The sequence below is a fragment of the Crinia signifera genome, chromosome 1 (assembly GCF_055691185.1).
Source record: "Crinia signifera chromosome 1, ASM5569118v1, whole genome shotgun sequence".
Classification (NCBI taxonomy): Eukaryota; Metazoa; Chordata; class Amphibia; order Anura; family Myobatrachidae; genus Crinia; species Crinia signifera.
The window spans coordinates 123,257,656-123,279,249 of NC_139217.1; the positions used below are offsets into that span (position 1 = coordinate 123,257,656).

General features: G+C 39.5%; 1 protein-coding gene across 1 annotated transcript; it reads left to right on the forward strand.

Moving 5' to 3' along the window:
- Window positions 1–2,319: 2,319 nt before the first annotated feature.
- APELA (apelin receptor early endogenous ligand) lies at window positions 2,320–20,971 on the forward strand. Its single transcript, XM_083157055.1, has 3 exons — window positions 2,320–2,630; window positions 6,669–6,758; window positions 19,201–20,971. The coding sequence occupies exons 1-2, from the start codon at window positions 2,555–2,557 to the stop codon at window positions 6,755–6,757; spliced, it is 165 nt and encodes a 54-aa protein (XP_083013181.1). The 5' UTR covers window positions 2,320–2,554; the 3' UTR covers window position 6,758; window positions 19,201–20,971.
- The last annotated feature ends 623 nt before the right edge of the window (window positions 20,972–21,594 follow it).

Below are 21,594 nucleotides of genomic sequence, written 5' to 3' on the forward strand. Positions count from 1 at the left end.
CCTGCTCCAGGATCTCTTCAGTCTCTCCAGCAAAACCCTCCATGTTTCTTTCCTGCCCCAGCCAGCATGTGTCTCTCAAGCAGCAGCCTACATGTCTGTCCAAGTTCAGCAGCCCTCTGTCTCTGGAGCCCAACACCTGCATGTCTCAATTCAGCCCTAGCCCGCATGTGTCTCTCCAGCCCCAACCTGCATGTGTTTCTCTAGCTCCTGCTCACATACGTATCTCCAGCCCAGATGATATCACGCATGCACTACTCCTACAACAAAGAAAAGGAGATGGGCTGGACAGCATAGCGTGCCATTCGTTGGCATTACTGTCCGTGCATCACAGCACAGCCTCTGTACTAATACAGACTTGCCTGCCATCTGAATTCCAGACACAACTTTTCCTGGATTATGCAGGCACTGAATTATGCAGACTCCAAACGGTGCTGATGATTTCCTGATTTTGCTGTATTTGTATATGTGAAGGCTCATTATTTATTTATAAATTTTTTTATTAATTTTTAATATTGGAAATAACAGTGATAAAACCAACTGGGTAGTAAAAGATCGATGTAGAGTTAGGAGGGCCCTGCTCGCAGGCTTACCATTTATAGGTTACTAGCAGTATTTTCCCTGCACACATATTCACTAATGTTTTTGGGTGTGGGGAAAGTGCAGACTGTCTGTATAGAACCTATAAATGTTAGGAAGCTTTATTAAATCATTTAGAACAGTGGTTCTCAAACTTAGGGTCCTGACATAAAGGGGATCGCGACCATCTCAGACTGAGGTTGCAAATTCATTTCTGACCTTCAGACTGATGATTTCTCTGATCTCTCAGCCAGTAATCCAAGGAGTCTGAAAAATCAATTGAATGGTCTCTTACTTCAGACTCCTCACATTATTTTGTGCTTCTACAATGCTACTGTGCACAGGGCCGGTGCGACACGCCGGAGCGCCCCAGGCAGGGAGGGCACCCTCTCCGCCACGGGGGGGTCGATGGGGTCCCCGCCGCCACTTTTTCTCAGTATTGCTCTACTTGGTTACATCCTGTAATAGCTTTTATTGTGTAACTGGGTCTCAGATCAAAATAGTTAGGACGTACCTGTATCTGTCTGCACAGTTCAAATTCACAATATGGATTTGCCAAGCTGCAAAACTGCACCTTCTAGCTGGATTTACTCCTAATTATAAATCAGACCATATTAATTTTTTTTTTTTTCGGATATTCATATAGGCAGCCGTCTAATCTGCATAAAACAGGTCTTCTGTATTCCTGGCATTTTTGAATGCTGTAATTAACATAGCATCTGAAACTGGTGAAACGCAGTTTCTTTGAAAAACTATAAAAATTACCCCTAAATATATTCAGTACATATTTAGCAATTCACAATTTCCAAGGGCTGTATAAATTGTACCTTATAATACTGTATATTCACAAAGAGGCACTCAGATAAAGTTACAAGTTGACATGAGATAAACATTTTCAGATACATGTTTTATTCATTCTGAAATGTCACTTATTTCTTTGTTATTGACCAAAAAAATAAGATAAACAAGAGCTGCTACTGCGTACCGCTGCGTGCCACTATATGAGTATAGTTATCATAACTTAATGAAGTATATAGCCTGAAGGCCATCATGCTAATAATTGAAAGCACCAGATGCATGCTAGATTATAATATGAATGCCTGCAAGTCTATTTACTTTCAAATCACTGTTCACTTAAAGATCCTGTGGGGGACAAAAAGTGTAAACAGACCCAGAACACCTGCACTTGTGTCATCTATTCACACAGCATCCAGATGTAGCTGTAATGATATCTGACAGCGCTTATTGGGAAATGACTATTTATTCCTTCACCAGTAATGCCAAATGATATTCTCCTTTTTGCAGATGCTTGGGTAATGTCAGTCTAGCCTGAGATGATACTGTCATTGGGTCAATGAATCTACTATTTAGCTTCTGATAGGCTGGCCCTTTCAGCAGCACAATGCACTGGGATTAGGTTTAACAGCTCGCAGATAGGCTTTCAATGGATTCCACTTTGCAGCAACTGTACTTTAGTAAAAGATAAATCATTGGTGCAGCAAGTCCTCTGACAAAGCATTTTGGGGTTTTAAGTGCGTGCTCCAGGATTCTTTCAAAAAGGGGACAATAGAGGGACTTCCTGTCATTTCCATTGCTTGGCTGCATATATATCCAATATGGGGGTTGCAAAGTTTAAACAGTTGCAAATGTAAGAGCATCATGGCTTACTTTGCATAGGTCTCCCTGGATGGGCGGTAGTTAAAGGAAAGACCCCCTCTTTGTTTCTTATTCCATATTCACTAGCAGGAATTGTGGAATTGGTATTTATCTAGGGAGGCTAGGGAAGAGGAGAGACAGAGCAAGAACAAGCTGAGAGGGAACGGCAGAAAGTGGGAGGCTCCATAACCTTGTCTCCTGTGATCATTAACCTTGCAGTGATATGCAGCAACCACTTCACTGAGAAGAGTTAAGTTGAAAGCAGCTTTCAAGGAATTAATTCATCAGCTCGTGGGGATTTCCAGTCCCAACAGAAAAAAAAATGGAATTTCAGAAATTATTTTACATTCTATTAATCATCCTGATGAGTCTGCTACTTATCCATGGACAAAAACCAGGTAAAGAAATTTAAGATTTTATATCATTATTAGGTTTAGTTAGAAACTTGAACAGGAGCATTTATTTCTTTTTGACCGGTTTTATTTATATTTTTATTATTAAGAATTTCAATGGAACAATATTCAATATGTCACAAAGCAACTTCAAAATGTAATTTGTTTGAACTTGTGATATTATTGCATGAACATTATGTTACAATGTAAACCAGATATATTATATATTTGGCGATAATATCCGGATTGGTATTGTTTACCAAATGATAAAAGTAGAGCAGATGAAATAGTAACATGAGCAGGTCAGTGACCACATCCGTCATACATTAGATAATGATGTAGGACTGTGCAGTACTTCTAGGTATTCAATAGATTATGGAATCAACCTGGTTAAATAACAAGGTTAAATATTTACTACTAGTGTGCTGGCTCATGAAAACAGTCACATACTGTACTGTACACGTAGCCATAGGTGAATATCTGATATTATATATAACTGAGTCCAGTAAATAAAGACAACACTTGGCTTGTAGTGTTTTTTTGGGGGGGTGGGCATGTTTGTAACTGATAATGATTCGTCTGCACGAGATCCTTTAATATTAACCCATAGACACCTTTATGGTACTGCCAATTACACTCATCTTGTATAATGAAAGCGATGTAAATATGTCTTAATGATTGTAGTAGCAGTGAGAAAATATTGTTATCAACTTTAGTTTGATAACAAACTTATGGTGCCCATACACGGTACAATTGTTGGGTGCGATGAGATGTGCGCTCCCTCCACATATTTTATTACACAGCTCAAAAAGGTATAGTGCTGCACATACTTTTTGTACTTGATCTCATCTCATTGCATTTCAATGCATTGCATCACTTATGTGCTCTAGTCCAAATTGTATACAATAATTGTACCGTGTATGGGCACCTTAACTTTGCATGAGTTTGCATGAGTGCACAGATGATTCCAGTTTTATCATTTATAGAAAATTGCTGTTTCATTTATTTATTTATTTATTTATTAACAGTTTCTTATATAGCGCAGCATATTACGTTGCGCTTTACAATAGGAGACAGTGATACAGCAATCTGGGTACAGATTGAGTATCCCTTATCCAAATATCCATTATCCATGTTATTCCGAAAAGCATACATCCCACAAAGTAGGAAAACTTGCTAAAAACCTACTTGGGACATCTGTATCAGCACTACTGGGGACATGATATGTAACTGGCACTACTGGGGACATGATATGTAACTGGCACTACTGGGGACATGATGTGTAACTGGCACTAAATATGTGCAAGAAGATGATTGATTGGCTTCCATATTCAGTATCTGAGATAGTACACAAACTTTGTTTCATGTTTTGAAACCTTGTTTTATGCACAAATAAAATATATTTGTGTGTATTTCATGTGGTATATGTACAACATAAATGCAAGATACCCCAAGATACATCATTGAAATATAAAAATATTCTGAAATACGGAATAATCCGTTATTCAAAATTCTTTGGGTCCCGAGCATTTTGGATAAGGGATACTCCACCTGTATTTACAGATAGTCAAAGGTACAATCTATAGATAGAAAGTGTTATCATTTATTACTTGATTATGTCAATATTAAAACAGGGCTATTTCAGCCATTTAATAAGATAATGTTTTTAAAAACTAAACAAAAACATAAATAAACAATGCAAAAAGTAATGGAAAGTTTGTAGAGGGTTTACTATATTTGAAACAAAAGTTGAATGTAGTTATGTGCAATAAACTGCAAAAGCCAGTTCAAGTAATGAATACCAAGAACGTCACTCTGCATAACAAAATAGTTAGTATGGAAGAGGAAGGATTTTATAGAAGATGACTACAACAATGTTCCTTACAGTGGGTGGAATACTAGCACTTGATTAACAAAGGTTCAGTGAGACACAAAATGCATATCAAATGGTGATGGGTGACCAGCACAATAGCAAGAGATCAACATAGATTTAAATCAGTGTCTCAAAGAACAGTTTACAATTGTACTGTGGTCCACCTGCTCAATAAAAGTCTATTGCACCTTTGTGCACTTGCCGAGGGGATCTTGGGAAGGTTAATAACTCTCCAGAACACATTAAAAAAAGGGATAAATCCCATCGCCTATCCATACTTTCTGCACTTTGGTTCATAGACTATATTGATGAAGGTTTTCCTTATCTGGAGCTAGCTTGAGCTACTGTTGGTGGCCTTGGGTTACTATGAGGTTATAGTTAAAGTGTGGAGTAGGCTTTGTTTTAGGACACAAGTTAATGGCATTTCTACATTAGGGTTAAGGTCGGTTGCATTAAAGTTTGCGGACTGCATCTCTGGCATGCAGATCTGAATTACGTATAATCAGTCCATGTATTATTAATTAATAGATGCTTTGTTTTAAATGCCAATTACTGCAACACTTCATATTAATGTTTATATTAATGCACAAAAACATGCAAGTGTCCATGAATACAAGTAAATGTGTACCTACTTACACTTACCTCTTACATTCACCATTTCATATGATAGGGAATGCTAGCAAATTGGTTTGCTTTGCATATGGTATTTCATATTTTCCGATGTACCTGAGTATAGGTGACAATCTCTCAGTGTCCAATCAATCAATTAATATAAACAGATGTTCTCATTTGTCCTCCATGCTGCGCTACCTACACTATGCAATGGACAGACATTCTGTAATTGTTCCAGTATAAGACCTTTATTTAAATGCAATGTCTCCACAATGCTTTACACAAGGGAATGTAAATGAGGAAACAATCTGAAAGAGTTGTCCCTGGATTATTCAACCCTTGTGCATAGTTGATGACCAGTAACCATTCAAACCTCCATTGTTTTTTTCCTTTCCTTTTTATTCCACGCTGACCATTTATTTTTATGAGCTAAGAGTCAGCATTTTTAGCAGAAGATATTCATTCCATGTTAGCCACTGACGTATTTATCCTGGCATGTAATTGCATTATGTGCTATGCATGTTTTGGATCAGTGGAACTTTGTGAAAGTAATTGCCTAGGGTCCATCTGCTGAAAGAATGTCTGTGTGACGGTGCATGTGCAGAAGATAACAAGGATACTGACATTGTGCTATCCTTTACACATTTGCCAATTATCTTCATAGGGGTGTACAGACAGTGACATTTTGGCAGGAGATTTTGACTAGATAGTTAAAATCTCCTAGAAGGTTTGCCAAAATCTCCCAGTGTTTCTCCTGGTTAGTCAATATTGTCTAGCATAGATAGACTGTGTAGGCAAGGCAATTTTGACTAGATCATAGACTATCATTAATTAGACAAAATCATTTAGTCAAAATCTCTTGTGCATCTAGTCAAAATTGCTTAGTCAAAATTGACCATTAGTCAATATCTCACCGTAAGGTGCATTACCCTGATCAGATCTTGGTCTGGATAGCAGGCATTTGCTGAGGGGACTTATGCCTTGCCTCCATTATATGGACCATGCTGTTTTGGGGTGATATGCAAAGATAACAGCATTCTACATATTCTGTAGGGGTGTACACATGGGGAGATTTCGGCTAATGGACAATGGAGATTTTGACTATCTAGTCAAGATCTCCTGAAAAAATCTCACTGTGTGTACACCTGGTGAGTAGCTTTAATAGATGGAATAGATTTACTAAAACTTCTAAAACAGACAATTTGTGGTGTTACCTATAACAACCAATCATATTCTGTGTATCATTTTCTAGAATGCAATAGAGAAATTATAGCATCTGGTTGCTATATAGATACCAGCACCTCTTTAATATTTTTTTTTTTTTAACTTTAGGACCCTTAAGCCTTTAGAAATAGGTGTTCACTATATTAATTAGCAACAACTCATAACTTGCTGAATTTACTTTCGTTTACGCCTATGAAGTACCAGAGGCCACAGGGTAGAGACAGCAGCAGAAAGTCCAACAAGTTTTCAGAAGTCAGATTTCTGATGAAATCCCAAATGTTACTTATTGTACACAATTAGTTCATAGCTTTAATTGTGGGTTCTATTTATTGCAGCAAACTTTGGTCAGCGGAGAAGAATACATAGACACAACTGTTTCCTGAAAAGGTGCATGCCTCTTCATTCCAGAGTGCCCTTTCCCTGAGGTATGTATCTGCATTACTCCTAACCCAATGTCTGGTAATGAATGTGTGTTCTGGAACTTGACATTCGTTTCACATGTCTCATATAGGGCCAGATGCACTAAGCTTCAAAAGTGATAAAATGGAGAGTAATAAACCACCAACCAATTAGCTCCTACCTGTCATTTTTCCAACCTAGCCAGTGACATGGCAGTTAGAAGCTGATTGGCTGGTGGTTTATCACTCTCCATTTTATCACTTTTAATCTTAGTACATCTGTACATCTTGGGTGAGAATCCTTCAGACATAACCTGCACAAAAGGCAGTTAGAAGCTGGTTGATTGGTATATTATCTCTAGCTAAAAGTTGGATACATCTCACCCGCAGTGTTATATGCATCTTATTGATGTTTGACTACTGCCCTTTAGTTCAGGTGTGGGTGGATGAAAGCTGCTGGCAGTAAGCAATGAATGGACAGATTGAATAGTCACACAGAATACAGTACATATGCTGTAGGTCTTGTGCACATGCTACACCTGGATGCAGCACAAGGCAGCTTTAGTAAATACAGAATCAGTTTACTGATAATAAAGCAGATTGGTAAAAACTGGATCAAAATATCCAAATCAGTGCATGTACAGTATAGCACTTGCCAATTCAATTGAACCCAATCACCAATATAATACTCATTGTTGTATATATATGACACCAACCTATCACAATTATTTTTCTCTTCTTAGTATTAGCATTTATTTATAGAGCACCACAAGGGACCTGTAGTGTCCATTTATAAACAAGTAAACAAAAACAAGAAAACAGTAACTTAAGGCCCCATCTACTTGTGCGATTTTGGCCCTTTTAATCCGATCCCGGGATGAGAAATTGGATGAAAAGGGCCTTCAGTGGTGATTTTTTATTTAGGGAGCGCTCCCCACTGAGTGAGTTTTTTTCTGGGGAGCGCTCCCTAAAAAAAAACCCCACCACTGTAACCCCGGGTCCGGGCAGCACGCTGAACAGCCCATGAGCTGCTGCCCGGCCCTGCCCCCGGCAACCTGGCTGTGTGCGGCATGATGTTACAAGGTCACTCCGCACACAGTCGGGGGGGAAGGAGGCAGGGCCGGGCAGCAGGAGCAGGGCAGCCGCTGAAGCTGAGCGCGATGCAGATTTCAGCGCTCAGCTCAGCAGCGCAGGCAGTGACACTCCCGAGAATTTTCCAGGTTTGCCAGTCTGCGCACTGGAGCAAAACCCAGAAAATTCTCGGGAGTGCCACTGAAGGGGTTAACCTCCAATTCTGATCTGATACGTGGTCCCGTGCATCCATCGGATCCCACAACAGGGAATGGGATTGCATGTATATATGTATATGGCATGCAAAAGGACCGCACTGGATGAGGGCTTTACAGTTCAAGACAGTATAAGACAAGTACATGGTACATAAACATTTTTGAATCAGCATACTAAAATAATTTATAGGGTGGCATAAAACTGAGGGATTAGATGCCATCAAAGGAAGTATGGAGATGGTTCAGGCAAAAGAAGGAAAGGCATATTAGGTAAGAGGGCCCTGCTCATGAGAGCTTACATTCTAACTTGGGAACAATTGATAAATGACCCTTCTGGAGACACATATTACATGGATGCTTAAAAATGGCCACTCAGAAAAAAAAAATGGGAGAAGTTGCCTATTACAACTAATAAGCATTTTGCTGTCATTTATATAGTCATTATAGTCATTGTCATTTATATAGCATTTTCTATAAAGATGTCTATGGACAACTTCTCCACTTCTTCACTTTAGCAGGGTTGATAGCAGGGTTGATATATATATGCCATACCCAACACTACTGTTGCTATACCTTTTACTATCAGTGACCACCTACAGTGTACAACTACAGACATTTTCCCATTCCAATGAGTTGGGCAGATTAGGGGATGGTGCTTACCTATTGATATACTTATCCAATCGGAACTGGAGGTCATGCAAAAGGATGTCTGATGCAGTATTGCATCAGAGCCAGAGGTCCAGGTTTTGTTGTCAAGGGGAGTAGTGAGAATTCGGGTACCCTCTTTTTAAATTATTGGGGTTTTCCTTTTTTTGTGAACTTACTCTTTGCCAGAATAAAAAAATAAGTGTTTCTTTTTCCTTATGTTAAAACAAAACACATACAGTACTTACTTCAAAATGTTTCAATAATATATTGTATGTATTGTCTATGAAGCCAACATTTAAAAAAAATATGAAAATATGTCATTAAGGTCTTCAGCTTGTATTACACAACTACAAAAGCGTAGAATAAAAAACAATATTACATGTGATACAAGTGACATCATTCTTGGAAGGACACATTTTAAAGGTGTAATATAGCTACTCTCAAAAATTAAGCATATGTGTTACAGAATAGTGGATATATTTTATAAATATTCAAACATAAATACTTACTATTTGCAACCTGACATGGCCCCATTGCCTTCAAAAGATCATGGCTAAACGCACCACAACCTCTTTTCTCTGATGTATGGACATAAATCAGGCTTAAGGAATTTGTCAATTTGGATAAGAAGGGCCATGACCTCAATTTAATCAGGCTATTTGATTAATTGAAGCTTCATTTAAACAGAAGCATATGTATTCTCTGTAGTAAACATTGATGACCTGTAAGTGGCTTCCTCATCTAACCATAGCTGCTGACCCAATTAAATAGAACTATAACTATTTCACCTGTGCATTGAACTCCTTCAAACATGAACCAAGGTCAATCTTGTTTATCCGAGTCAAGAGGTTGTTGGTAATATCTTCCCAGTCACCATCAGATGGGCGGAAAACTGACCATCAGAATCGTAAACACCGGGGTTATGGTTAGGCACTGGGGTGGAGGTTAGGATTAAATTGCTGGAGGAAGGGGCATTTAGTGTTAAACTGCAAGGGGTAGGAGTGGTTAGGGTTAGGCAGTGGGAGGGGATGGGTAGGGTAATGATTAGAGCAGCATTATTCATTTTTAAAATTGGCAAGAAGTGGTCATGGAAAAGTTTCATACAGCATAACGGGGTCAGAATTCACAATTATTTTTTTCTTTAATAAATTATGGCAACAAGTAACAAGTAACTCTCACTGTTAGGGCTGTTTCACACAGTACGGTTCCTGCCGCACGGTGAAATCCCGTACGGCCAGGGAGCCGCGCCGCACTCAGCAGTTGTGAATGGACACTATTGTGTCCATTCACACGGGACGGCCACGGCCCGGCCGCACGGCTGCAGCCGGATCCCCCCACTGGAAGGGACGGCTGCCGGGCTGTGGCCATCCCTGCCATAATAAAATTCTGAGTGCGGCGCGGCTCCCTGACCGTACGGGATTTCACCGTGCGGCAGGAACCGTACTGTGTGAAACAGCCCTTAGGGCTGTTTCACACAGTACGGTTCCTGCCGCACGGTGAAATCCCGTACGGCCAGGGAGCCGTGCCGCACTCAGCAGTTGTGAATGGACACTATTGTGTCCATTCACACGGGACGGCCACGGCCCGGCCGCACGGCTGCAGCCGGATCCCCCCACTGGAAGGGACGGCTGCCGGGCTGTGGCCATCCCTGCCATTATAAAATTCTGAGTGCGGCGCGGCTCCCTGACCGTACGGGATTTCACCGTGCGGCAGGAACCGTACTGTGTGAAACAGCCCTTACTATATATCATACAATTATATTGATTAGAAAGCCGCAGGTTATCTCAAGGTTTATAATATGGTGACACAGAAGAGCATACGTAACTCGACAAGTCTTTTGCTTAGCCCACAGTCTCCATTAAGTTTAGTATTGATAAAGTAAAGATACTGGTCAATAAAGCTTCGGGCATGTGATTCCTCCTCCCTCACCCCCCCACCCATAGTCTTGTATACTGTTGTGTAAATGTTACCGTTAGAATGCATAGTGCATAGTATAGTCTATAGTGTGAGTTTATCTTGTACTGTATTTTTTAATATGTACTATACTGTTGGCATGTGTACTGTGTTTTGGCTGTGCTGCGACACGGTATATGTGTGATATTTGTTATCGTCTGTTTTTTGCATTCTTTATGTACAATAAAGACCTGCTTTTTCAATCAAAAATTGATAAAGTAAAGATTATAACAATAGTAGCGGGTTTGTTAGCTTTAACAATAGATATGCAATTATTTAGGCCCATGGGTAATAAGATGATAAAATCAGGGCCTGGGGCAAAGTGCAGACTATAGACTCAGTTACATCACATCATTGCAGGTACTAATTGTTCACAAATAAACCCCATATGCAGCCATTATAGCACATGCAATAGAGTGCTGTAATAAAACACACATCTATGTAAATCTATTTATTTATCTATAAATAATAGAGAGAGAGAGAGAGAGAGAGAGAGAGAGAGTTATGCTGTGTACACACGGTACAATCCAGCATGAGATTTTGACTATATAGTCAAAATTGCATGCAGATCGTACAGGTTTTTTACCTTGCGATCCTGATGCGCGCTCCCGTGACAGCACAAATCGAAACCCAGATAGAACGGGCAGCAATAACTATATAGTGCAGATTGTATGAATTGTATGTAAAAAGTACAGAGTTAGCAAAGATTGTATAGCACTCGAATCTTAAGTTGAATAGCAAGGGAATCTCATCGTGTGTACACACCAGAGTTAAAAAGTTTGATGTGGAGATGTTACTCCAATGCTAGGCTCATTCATCCAGCGCCCTCCAATTACCATTGGCGTGTTGGAGCATATAAGCAAAAATGTAAAGATGGCTCTCTATAGTAAAGTAGATAGGTTAAGCTAGGTGTTAGGCTCCCCTCCTAGCAATTAAAGATATATTTCAGTCCCCTATTAATACCTTGCGGTATAATTCATTACTAAACATGCATGCGTAAACCCCAAACATCAGGGAAGGGGCCAAATTCGGGTCTGAATTGGCCCCCTAGTTTAAAAAAGTGATAAAGTGGAGAGCGACAAACAATCAGCTCCTGGCATGTTACACGCTGGGTTTGAAAAATGACAGAAAGTGATTGGTAGCTTGTTTATCACTCTCCTCTTTATCACTTTTTGAAGAGCATCTGGCCCTGGATCACAAATACATGTCTATGAAATCTCAGTCCCCGTGTAAAATGCCCATTCCCATTGAGTATGCCATGAGTATTGCGGATGGTGTAATGGTTAGCATTACTGCCTCACAGTACTGAGGTCATGGGTTCGATCCCCACCATGGCCCTGTGTGGAGTTTGTAAATTCTCTGCATATTTGCGTGGGGTCCCTCCAGGTCCTCCGGTTTCCTCCCACAATCCAAAAATATACTGGTAGGCTAATTGGCTCCCAACAAATTAACCCTAGAATGCCTGTGTGTGCGTGTACATGTGGTAGAGAGTATAGACTGTAAGCTCCACTGGGGCAGGGACTGATGTGAATGTTCAAATATTGGGGGAGATTCTCTAAGAATCTCCGCCCCCCTTCGCAATTATAATTATCGCATATGTTCTAACATATGCGATAATTATAGCAAAGGACAGCTCTTGCGTGGTTTTTACCGCATTTTTAGCTTAGAGAATCTCCCCCATTCTCTGTAAAGCGCTGCGGAATATGTGTGCGCTATATAAGAAACTGTTTATAATAATAAATAATAAAATGAGTAGGTCATGTTATACCTTCCTCCACTTTCAACTGCAATGTTGAACGAAAAATATTTATCTCCAGTTTCAAAAATGTGCGGTTTAACTAGCTACAAATTAAATATTAGAACAATATAATTATACCAAACAGAAAATGCATGTTGTTTATTCATGTACAGTGAAAAGGGCGGCAAAAAGCCCAGCAGGAAGATGTTATTATTATTATTATTATTATCCTTTATTTATATGGCGCCACAAGGGTTCCGCAGCGCCCATTTACAGAGTACACATAATCAGTAATTCCCTCCACCAATTAAGTAATACAATAAAGCACATAAAATGATCTGTTTTGTATTGCAAGCTATTATAATAATTTGCTCCCTAGCAATTACAGAAACCTAAGGCATCACTCGCACACTCATGGAAGCCCAGATTCAATGATTTGGGGCATATGAAATGTCATTGGCCGACTCATTCTAATCCTTTATAGGAATGTGTCCACATGACAAAAGAACCACATGATTAAGTAAAATTGGACTCCTGGGACATTTAAGTTCAGGAAAAGGCTCACTACGATGAATGTGGGTGGGTCAGGAACACATAAATACAAGCACCTTGTCACAGAGGTTGTTAAGTAATGGCATTGTCCAGGAGAACTAATCCTGCAATAGTTTTACACCAGCTTACAAAATGAGCATCATTTGCACATTTACTAGCTAGGAGCAGACACACAAAGCAAAGTAATGAACCATCCACATGACAGACGTCAGCAGGTTATGAGGAGCCGTGTATACAATATATAGAGGAAAACATAAAGTGCAACTAACCTTTGTACAGTTGTTAAGATTTTTAATGCAAATCAAACTTCAACTCATCATGCATACAGACATGTCCTGTGTATTATATTCGTCCCCTATTATTATTTTTTTTTAATAGTTCCAAATAAGTATTTAAAAGGTTGACACAAGCAATAGGTTGACATGAAAACAGTTGACATGAAAAGGTCAATGTGGGTTTTCATGGTTTTTTTTGGTGTCTATGTCGACTTCAGTCAACATGGACCCCCAATTGGTGTAACGCATACCCTCGCAAGGCTCGCTTCACTCCCCATGGTTTAGGCATGGTGTCTCGCTTTGCTTGACACACTTTACCAGTCTCAGTTGTAGTCCACGTGGATCATAAATTCTGAAAAAGTTCTAAGAATAAAAAACATAAACATTCTTGTCGACCTTTTCATTTATCGACCATTGCTATGTTGACCTATTGCTTGTGTCAACCTTTTGCATGTCGATCAATAGTGACCAGCCTACCTACTGTTGACCTAGACCGGGCATTCCCAACCACGGTCCTCAAGGCACACCAACAGTACATGTTTTAGTGATATCCAGGCTTGAGCACAGGTTACTTAATTAGTACCTGAGTGATTCTGATTAATCCATCTGTGCTGAAGCCTGGATATTACTAAAACCTGCACTGTTGGTGTGCCTTGAGGACCGTGGTTGGAAATGCCTGCACTAGACACTGGCAACCTATCGACCGGAACCAATACAATTAACGCCACGAGTGTTGTTTTTCCTTTTGAACTACCTTTGCTTGTCCTATCGGAAGGGGGGTGTCAATACCTAATCAGCCAATCAGAATTAGCAACTGTAGACTGTATTACTGAAAGTCATTATAATTGCATATCATTTTACCATCTCCATTGTACCTGTAGACACACGTCTCCTTACAAGTGTACCTGGGGGGGAGGGGGGTCCACAGATCATTACATTGCAGTTACCTTACCAGAGGCGGAACTACCATTGGTGCAGCAGGTGCATTGCACCGGGGCCCCTGACAACTAAGGGGCCCACTGCTGCATAAAACCATCAATGAGTTATTGTGAACCTGGGTTGGGGTGGAGGAGGGGGCCCAGATTATATATTTGCACCTGGGCCCACAACCCACAAGTTCCGCCACTGTACCTTACCATATATTGTACTTAGGACCCGATTCAGCAAATCTCGCTAAGCAGTGCTCGTTCACTGCTAAGCGAGCCACTAAACGCCACCCGCCGCCCAGCAGGCATTGGCCCACCTGCATCCCTAGGGGAACGCTTAGCGTTTTCATGTGGACGCCCATAAAAAGCTGGGTGTTTCCCTGCCCGCCCCCCTCCCTCCCCCCCTACATGTATGAATGCCTCAGCAACTGTGAGAGTCGCCAAAGGTATACGTACAGCATCCCTACACATGCGCAAATATGCACAGAGCCACACCATCGGTCCTCAGCACAAATATGCTGGGGACCGATCAGTATTGAGTTATCCCCCTTAGTCCTCTGCTTGTTAAACCACAATATATTTGGGTGTGGTATAACACACCGACAGTGGGGATTCCGACAGTCATTAGTGTGACGTCGGAATCCTGACTGCACAGCGGGGAGAGCGCAATGAAGCCCCTTGCGGGCTCGCCACGAGGGAGCAGTCGGTGGACCCCCACGAGGGAGCAGTCGGGATTCCGACGTCGGAGTAATGACTGTTGGAATCCCGACTGTCGGTGAGACGTCCGGCACCCATATATTTTATGGTAAAATAATGTTAAGCTACATTATTGAAGTACTTTCTCACCAACCCAATATAAATGTCTGCAGGAGGCCATACTATTATACTTAGAGATTTTGAGGGGGGAAAAAAACATTTTTATAAATATTATTTCTACAAGCACTATACCCATTTAGTAACATGATACCTAAGGTTTTAGTTACCCAAAGAACGCTTTTCCCTCTCTCCAACCAGATGTAAAGGTAGGACCATAACTCAAGGTGAAATATGTTATTTGGCTTAAAAGAAATGGAAAAATAATTGTTGTGATATAAATCAGATGTTTATTTGCAAATTATCTCATGACACATGGTCATGCTTAATTTTCCAGCTTGTGCTCAATTGTAACACGATCAATTGTGCCACATTTGTTCCTTGCTACAACTTAAGTGCTCATCAATCACAGAGAAGGTTTGAAAAGGAGGGGCGGACTACCTTCCCCGTACAGAAGCCCTGCCAGCCATAGGGACTTACCAATGAAGATAGGACAGCATGAGAAAGCTGTTCCAGTCTGCCTCAGACTTTCATATTTCAGTAATAGCGGGCAGGAAAAATAAACAGGCAAAAACAAAAAGTTTTCCAGGTTGTCACTTACTTTTAAATGAGTATTTCCAACTACAGTATGAATACATTGCTGTGATTTCATTTGTGGGTGGCAGGTAAACTATAAACAGTCTTCAGTAAAACATACATAAGGATTCTTTGTAGCACATTTTAGTATGGCAAAATAGATATAAGCACAAAATAAAAAAAAGTAGATTGGTAGTAAAAATCATCTGGCCGTATGTGGTAACAAGGGGTTAGATTTAATAGGATGAGAGATTCAGAAAGTGAGAGATTTGGTGAGAAATCTCCACTTTTTTTAAAGCGGCAATCATTTACACTGCAAAACCAGTTTGATTTTGCAGTGTGAATGATTGCCGCTTTAAAAAAAAAGTGGAGATTTCTCACCAAATCTCTCACTTTCTGAATCTCTCATCCTATTAAATCTCACAGATAGTGTCTTTAATAGGAGGTGATTATGTGATCCTATGTTTCTGGCTAAATTTCCAAAAGTAGTAAATTAGCATAAATAAAATAACAGGAAATATATTCTACACTGCTATACAGTGGCGGCTCCAGAGGTGGGACTGCAGCACAATCCATAATTCAAATAGGGGAGCCGAACCAACTGACAGTGAGTGTTGGAGTGGCAGTTGGTGTGACTTCCCTATTTGAATTTTGAAATGGGCTGCAGCACCCTGTCTCCCCTGGTTAAGGCTATACTGGGAATCCAACTCAAGATCTGAGTTCTGTGGGGCGGCAATACTAACCATTACACCAATTGTGCTGCCCAATTGATTCAGTCAAAACCAGAAGTTCTCAAACGCAGTCTTCAAGGAACCCTAATGATCCAGGTTTTAAGTATATCCACGCTTCGCCACAAGTGACTTCATTAGTACAGTATCTCTGTCAATTTGATTCAGCCACCTGTGCGGAGCTATGGATATACTATAGAGTGCTTTGAGGACAGCATTCAGAATCCTTTCGTCTAGATTATTGCATATGGAAAACCAGGGGGAGACTTAGGAGCAGATCATCATTGCATGGGTCCAATCGTTTATACAACATGTTGGAAGATCTACACTTGTTATGGTGCCAGCATTAGAGCATTTTGATTTTAGATCCAATTAATACTTACTAGAAATATTTGACAGTATGAGATTCCACTTATGAGACTGTAGCTCAGGGAAGATTGTTACAAAAAATGTATATTCCATATATACAGTATTTAATAAACAAAAATTGCCCTTTACCCGGTCAGTACTAGGTCAGGATAAACAATTAGCAACATTACATTATCTTCTGCGTAGAGCACTCCAGACACAAGATGAAGTGATACATTATGGCAGAGGACGGAAAAGATAGGCCTCTGTTTGTTAAATATCAAGACCACTAATTGACTGATACCATTCCTATTAAAACATTACTATCTCAAGGGCTTCCGCAATCCTATTGAAGCTCTGAAGGAGATGATGAATGACTTAACCTGATAATTTGGCCGATTTCAACAAAACTTATTTACCATAGGCCTTCGCTGAAGTGAAGAGGGCAAAATAGTATCAGTTGCATAAAAGGGTGTTTAACTAGCACTGTAAATGACCCACCCCATTAGGCCAAATAAAATAGCCTGCAGAAAGGATCATTGTTTGGCCACAACCCATTGTCTGTAGTTATCAGCTACTCTGAAAAGACAGTATTTTGTGTGTGTAGGAAGAAATACAGAGGAGGAAGACTCGTTTTAGTTTTCTAAAAACCTTATGAGGAAAAAAACACTTTCCCAGTATATATATATATATATATATATATATATATATATACATATATACATATATACATACATACAGTTGTTTGGAGGTGCGGCACTCCTCGCAAATTAACAAGACATACTGCGGTTTAAAGGTATGTCTTGTTAATTTGCGGGGAGTGCCGCACCTCCAAACAACTGTTTATATGAATACTACAGTGGGGGCACCCAGCCAAGTAACACACAGCGTCTGTGCAAGTGAGTGTGCCGGTCTCCAGTTCCTCTTGCGGGAATATATTGCTCAGTTTCTCCTGTTCATCAGCGACCAGAGATGGTCGCTGATGAAAAAGAAACTGCCCGGGGGAGCCCGGCAGTGGTAATCAGCTGGTCGCAGGAGCATGTTCCTGCGACCAGCGATCACCACAGGGGCAAAAACGGGAGCGCGCACCCGGCGATATATCGCCGGTGCACACTCCCATTGCAGGCAATATGGTCGCTCAGCGACCATATTTCCCGCGATTTTGGACAAAATCGCCCCCGTGTGTAAGCACCTTTAGGCTGGGGTAGCCAACCCTAGTCCTCGAGAGCTGCCAACAGTGCATGTATTGCAGGTCTCCTCACAGAGTCACATGTGAGCTAATTAGCTCCATCTGTGTATCTTTTAAAATGTGTCAGTGATTTATAAGTGCAGCTGTGCAGCAGCTAGGTTGTCTGGAAAATGTGCACTGTTGGTAGCTCTCGAGGGCTAGGGTTGGCTACCACTGCTCTAAGGAGTTTAAAAGTACCAAAAATAACTTGGTGTAGTGTGGATTTTATAAAATCACAGAAAAAATTATAAGTACCCAGAGTACCGAAGTGGTGAGTGTGTTCACTTGCAGAGCCTGAGTGATGAGTGTGTGTGTATATATGTATATATGTATGTATATATATATATATATATATATATATATATATATATTTATTATTTTTTTTATTTTTTTTTGTATTCCGGTTCCAATATCTTCAGTTTTACAAAAAGAAAATATTTGTAGTATCAAAATACCTAAATTATAAACATAAATTATGTAAATTGAACATGCTTCTGTTTTAAACATCATAATGTAGTCATTTTAGATGATCTAAATATGAAAAATACTATGTGAGTAAAAGAAAACATTTGCATTCATGTTTGCTATATGTAAATTTAATACAGAGAAAAGTAACTTTCAATCCCATTTTGAAATGTTTCATGACTTGTTTGTAGATCTGGCTAAAGTTTAAGATTTAGTGACTTGCTCTTAAGATTTAAATAGAATAGATTTAGGACCTTTTTTTTCCAACAGTGCAGAAATCTGATCCCAATTAATCAACTTTAACATATACAATTGGATACTTTGCTGTAGCATTTTTTTCCCAGCTAAAAGTACTTGTCTTTTTGCACATCCATCGTAATGGTTTAAATAAGGCACCAATACAGCCTATGTTTTAATGGTAGGTCTCTTCATCTTTATACAAGGAAAGAGCATTTAACAGTTTGTTTCAATCAATCAGAGCTGGGGTATGCAATGTACAGTACAGATGTTGGAAAACTATATATCCCACCATGCACTGGCACAGATTATTTGCTCGAGTAGGCTACAACTGTGGCATGCGGAGATGTGCAGTTCCACTACAGCTGGAGTACATTGCATATCCTTGATATAGGCAGTCTTCATGGAATACATATACAAGCCAAGCAACGGGATGCCAGTGGTTGGACAGTGGCATCCCAATCATCAGAATCCCACACAAATAGGGCCATGGTGGAAACAGGCAAATATTTTAATTCATCATAATAACCTGTAATGTTTACTTTAAGATTATTTATTATAATTTATGTAACAAATGTGAGCGACGCTGGTATTTTTAGCGGCTGTTGGCTCTCAAGTGGTTAAAATGTAAGAACTCAGTATATCATATTGCTGTCTGACCTCACACAAATCTAATACAACTTGTTTTGTTTTTAGGCTGAAAATTGTGCGTAATTTCTGGAGAATGTGAAAGAACAAGAAACAGTATTATTTATTAATGAGTACTTGTGCTTGATGGCTAAACATCTCTATGGATCATAATCATGAAATACTTATTCAAAAGATTTAATTGGTTGAAAAAACTGAAACTACAGAACAGCAAGACTTGGATTGTTTTTGTAGTCTCGCGGTAAGCAGAAACATCCCAGTATCACACTGACGGACAACCAGGATCACCTACAGATACTTCATGGCCAGGAAGGAAAAAAAACATGGAGTGTCTTTCTGAAGGAGTAATAAATGACAAGACTCGTTTGTGAATATTTGTTTCCAGGTGGATGACTAAATGTTCCAGAAGACAGTGGCAAATATACTTTTCTACCAAAAGGGACGAATGCACACTGCCACTCCATCCAACCCCTGCTATCTCCACATTTTTACTGTATTTTGCATAGCGGTTAATGTGGTACACACAATCAAGCAGTTTATGTGACCAAAATAAATATTTGCATCGACAAGCCGCTTCAGCTGGGCAGCATGAAAACAAAACAATCATTTTATATTTGCGATTGGTGCCATTCGAATAATGTATAGGACTTAATTATGCAGGAGTGCAATACTGATTTCTATAACATATGCAAGAATTAATATTTACTAGTATTGCTGTACCTCAAAGTTGCATAGGACTTCTGCACAGTTGTTAGTGGATGCCAGAGTTCATCCATTCCCAACAGTGTATATCCACAAACAAATAAAAATGCTTCTAGTGCTCAAACACTGAGGATAACAAGGAGGCAGGGAGATGATCAATACTTTATTTAAAATTGGTATATCCGTATTTTTCATATTGATTGATCACAAGGCTGTGAGTAAAAAGACTCTAGCTAATAAGTTGAGCTCAATCGGACTTTCCATCTGGACTGAATCAAATGTACCTTTAAAATATATTCAAGATATCACAATGATATTGACTTTTTATTAGGGTTTCAAAAATAAAAGTTGGTACAGTCCAACTAAGATCCTGATCCATTAATGGCCACATGGGGGGATAGATAAAACTATATATACAAATGGCCGCATCGTACGGACCTAGATGTCCGACTAACATGTGCGACATGTCCGAAAACCTTGTGCCAATGGAATTCATCGTTTCTCCAGAGACCAAAATAAGTGGACTGGATTTTGCTCAGGGATGAGGAACCAGAACATAACACAATGGTTGGTAGTTTTGGTTGACACTGGCTAACCAAATTAGTACCCAACACATGGCAAACTTCACCTTTGATATATGTTTAAGAAGTATAATACATCCATTTAAAGACTCTCACTGAAACAGCTTTAATGACCCATTGCACGTTTCCGGTGTATCCTAGTAATGACACTGGTAAAATAGACTAATACGGTCATTAGTAACTTGAAAATAAATATGTACATAATACTTAGTACATAAAGCAATTTTGCTCATACACTAAAACCTTGTGATTCCTTTTAATTTAATATTTTAATTCTCTAGCTGCTAGCATCTGCCAAAAAAACTCACAGTATTTTCATACATTTAAATGGACAAATCACAATACAGTCTACGCCATACATATTTTAATTTCCGATAAAATGGACAAGCGGTCATCTAGGCATAACATGATTTACAAAATATATTTTCTTGAAACTGTTCAAGTGTTACAGTTGGTTGCGTTTATATTTCTATATTAAAAAATGTATATGTATATTTCTTTAAAGAAAAGTTGCACTTCCAAAAACATTAACATGTTGTTGTAATAAACTATATATTTTTTTTTATGGCTTTATGCTTTTTGGTTAGCGGTGCTTTATTTTTATGACAAAATAAAAAAAAAATATTGAAATAAGACAGTTACGGATATATTGTTCTTTGCAAGTTAAAACGGTTTTATTTATAACTGTTTCATAAAAATTAACTGCTTAGGGAAAACTTCAGTTTAAGCTGTGTCTGTGTCGACATTCGGGATAAAAAAAAAAAAAAAACATGTTGACCTTTTGACTATCGGCATTCCCCATATCGACCTAATGACCCTGTGGAATTAGAAATGAGCAGGTCCTGATTTACCTGGATCTCAAAATGGGATCTTATTGGCTATGTTTTGGAGCAAAAACATGTGACAGCATATAGCCAATAAGATCCCGTTTTGAGATCCGGGTAAATCCGGACCGGCACATCTCTAGAATTAACCCCATGTCGACCTTCATGCATGTCAACCTAGTGGTGTTGACCTAATGCTTGTCTACCTCTAGTTGCAGCCTATCCAATGATACATACCCCCTGCAATGGTGATTGAAAAATAAATATGTTCCCGACTTTCCATGGTTCGTTGGCATCCTGAGCCTTTCGTAATTCTGGTGAAGGTTTGCTGATGT

Bases quoted from the DNA above. Each gene is read 5' to 3' on its own strand.
- APELA (XM_083157055.1), top strand. From the start codon at position 2,555: ATGGAATTTCAGAAATTATTTTACATTCTATTAATCATCCTGATGAGT. The intron at 2,631-6,668 runs GTAAAGAAATTT...TATTTATTGCAG, and splicing joins TATCCATGGACAAAAACCAG to CAAACTTTGGTCAGCGGAGA.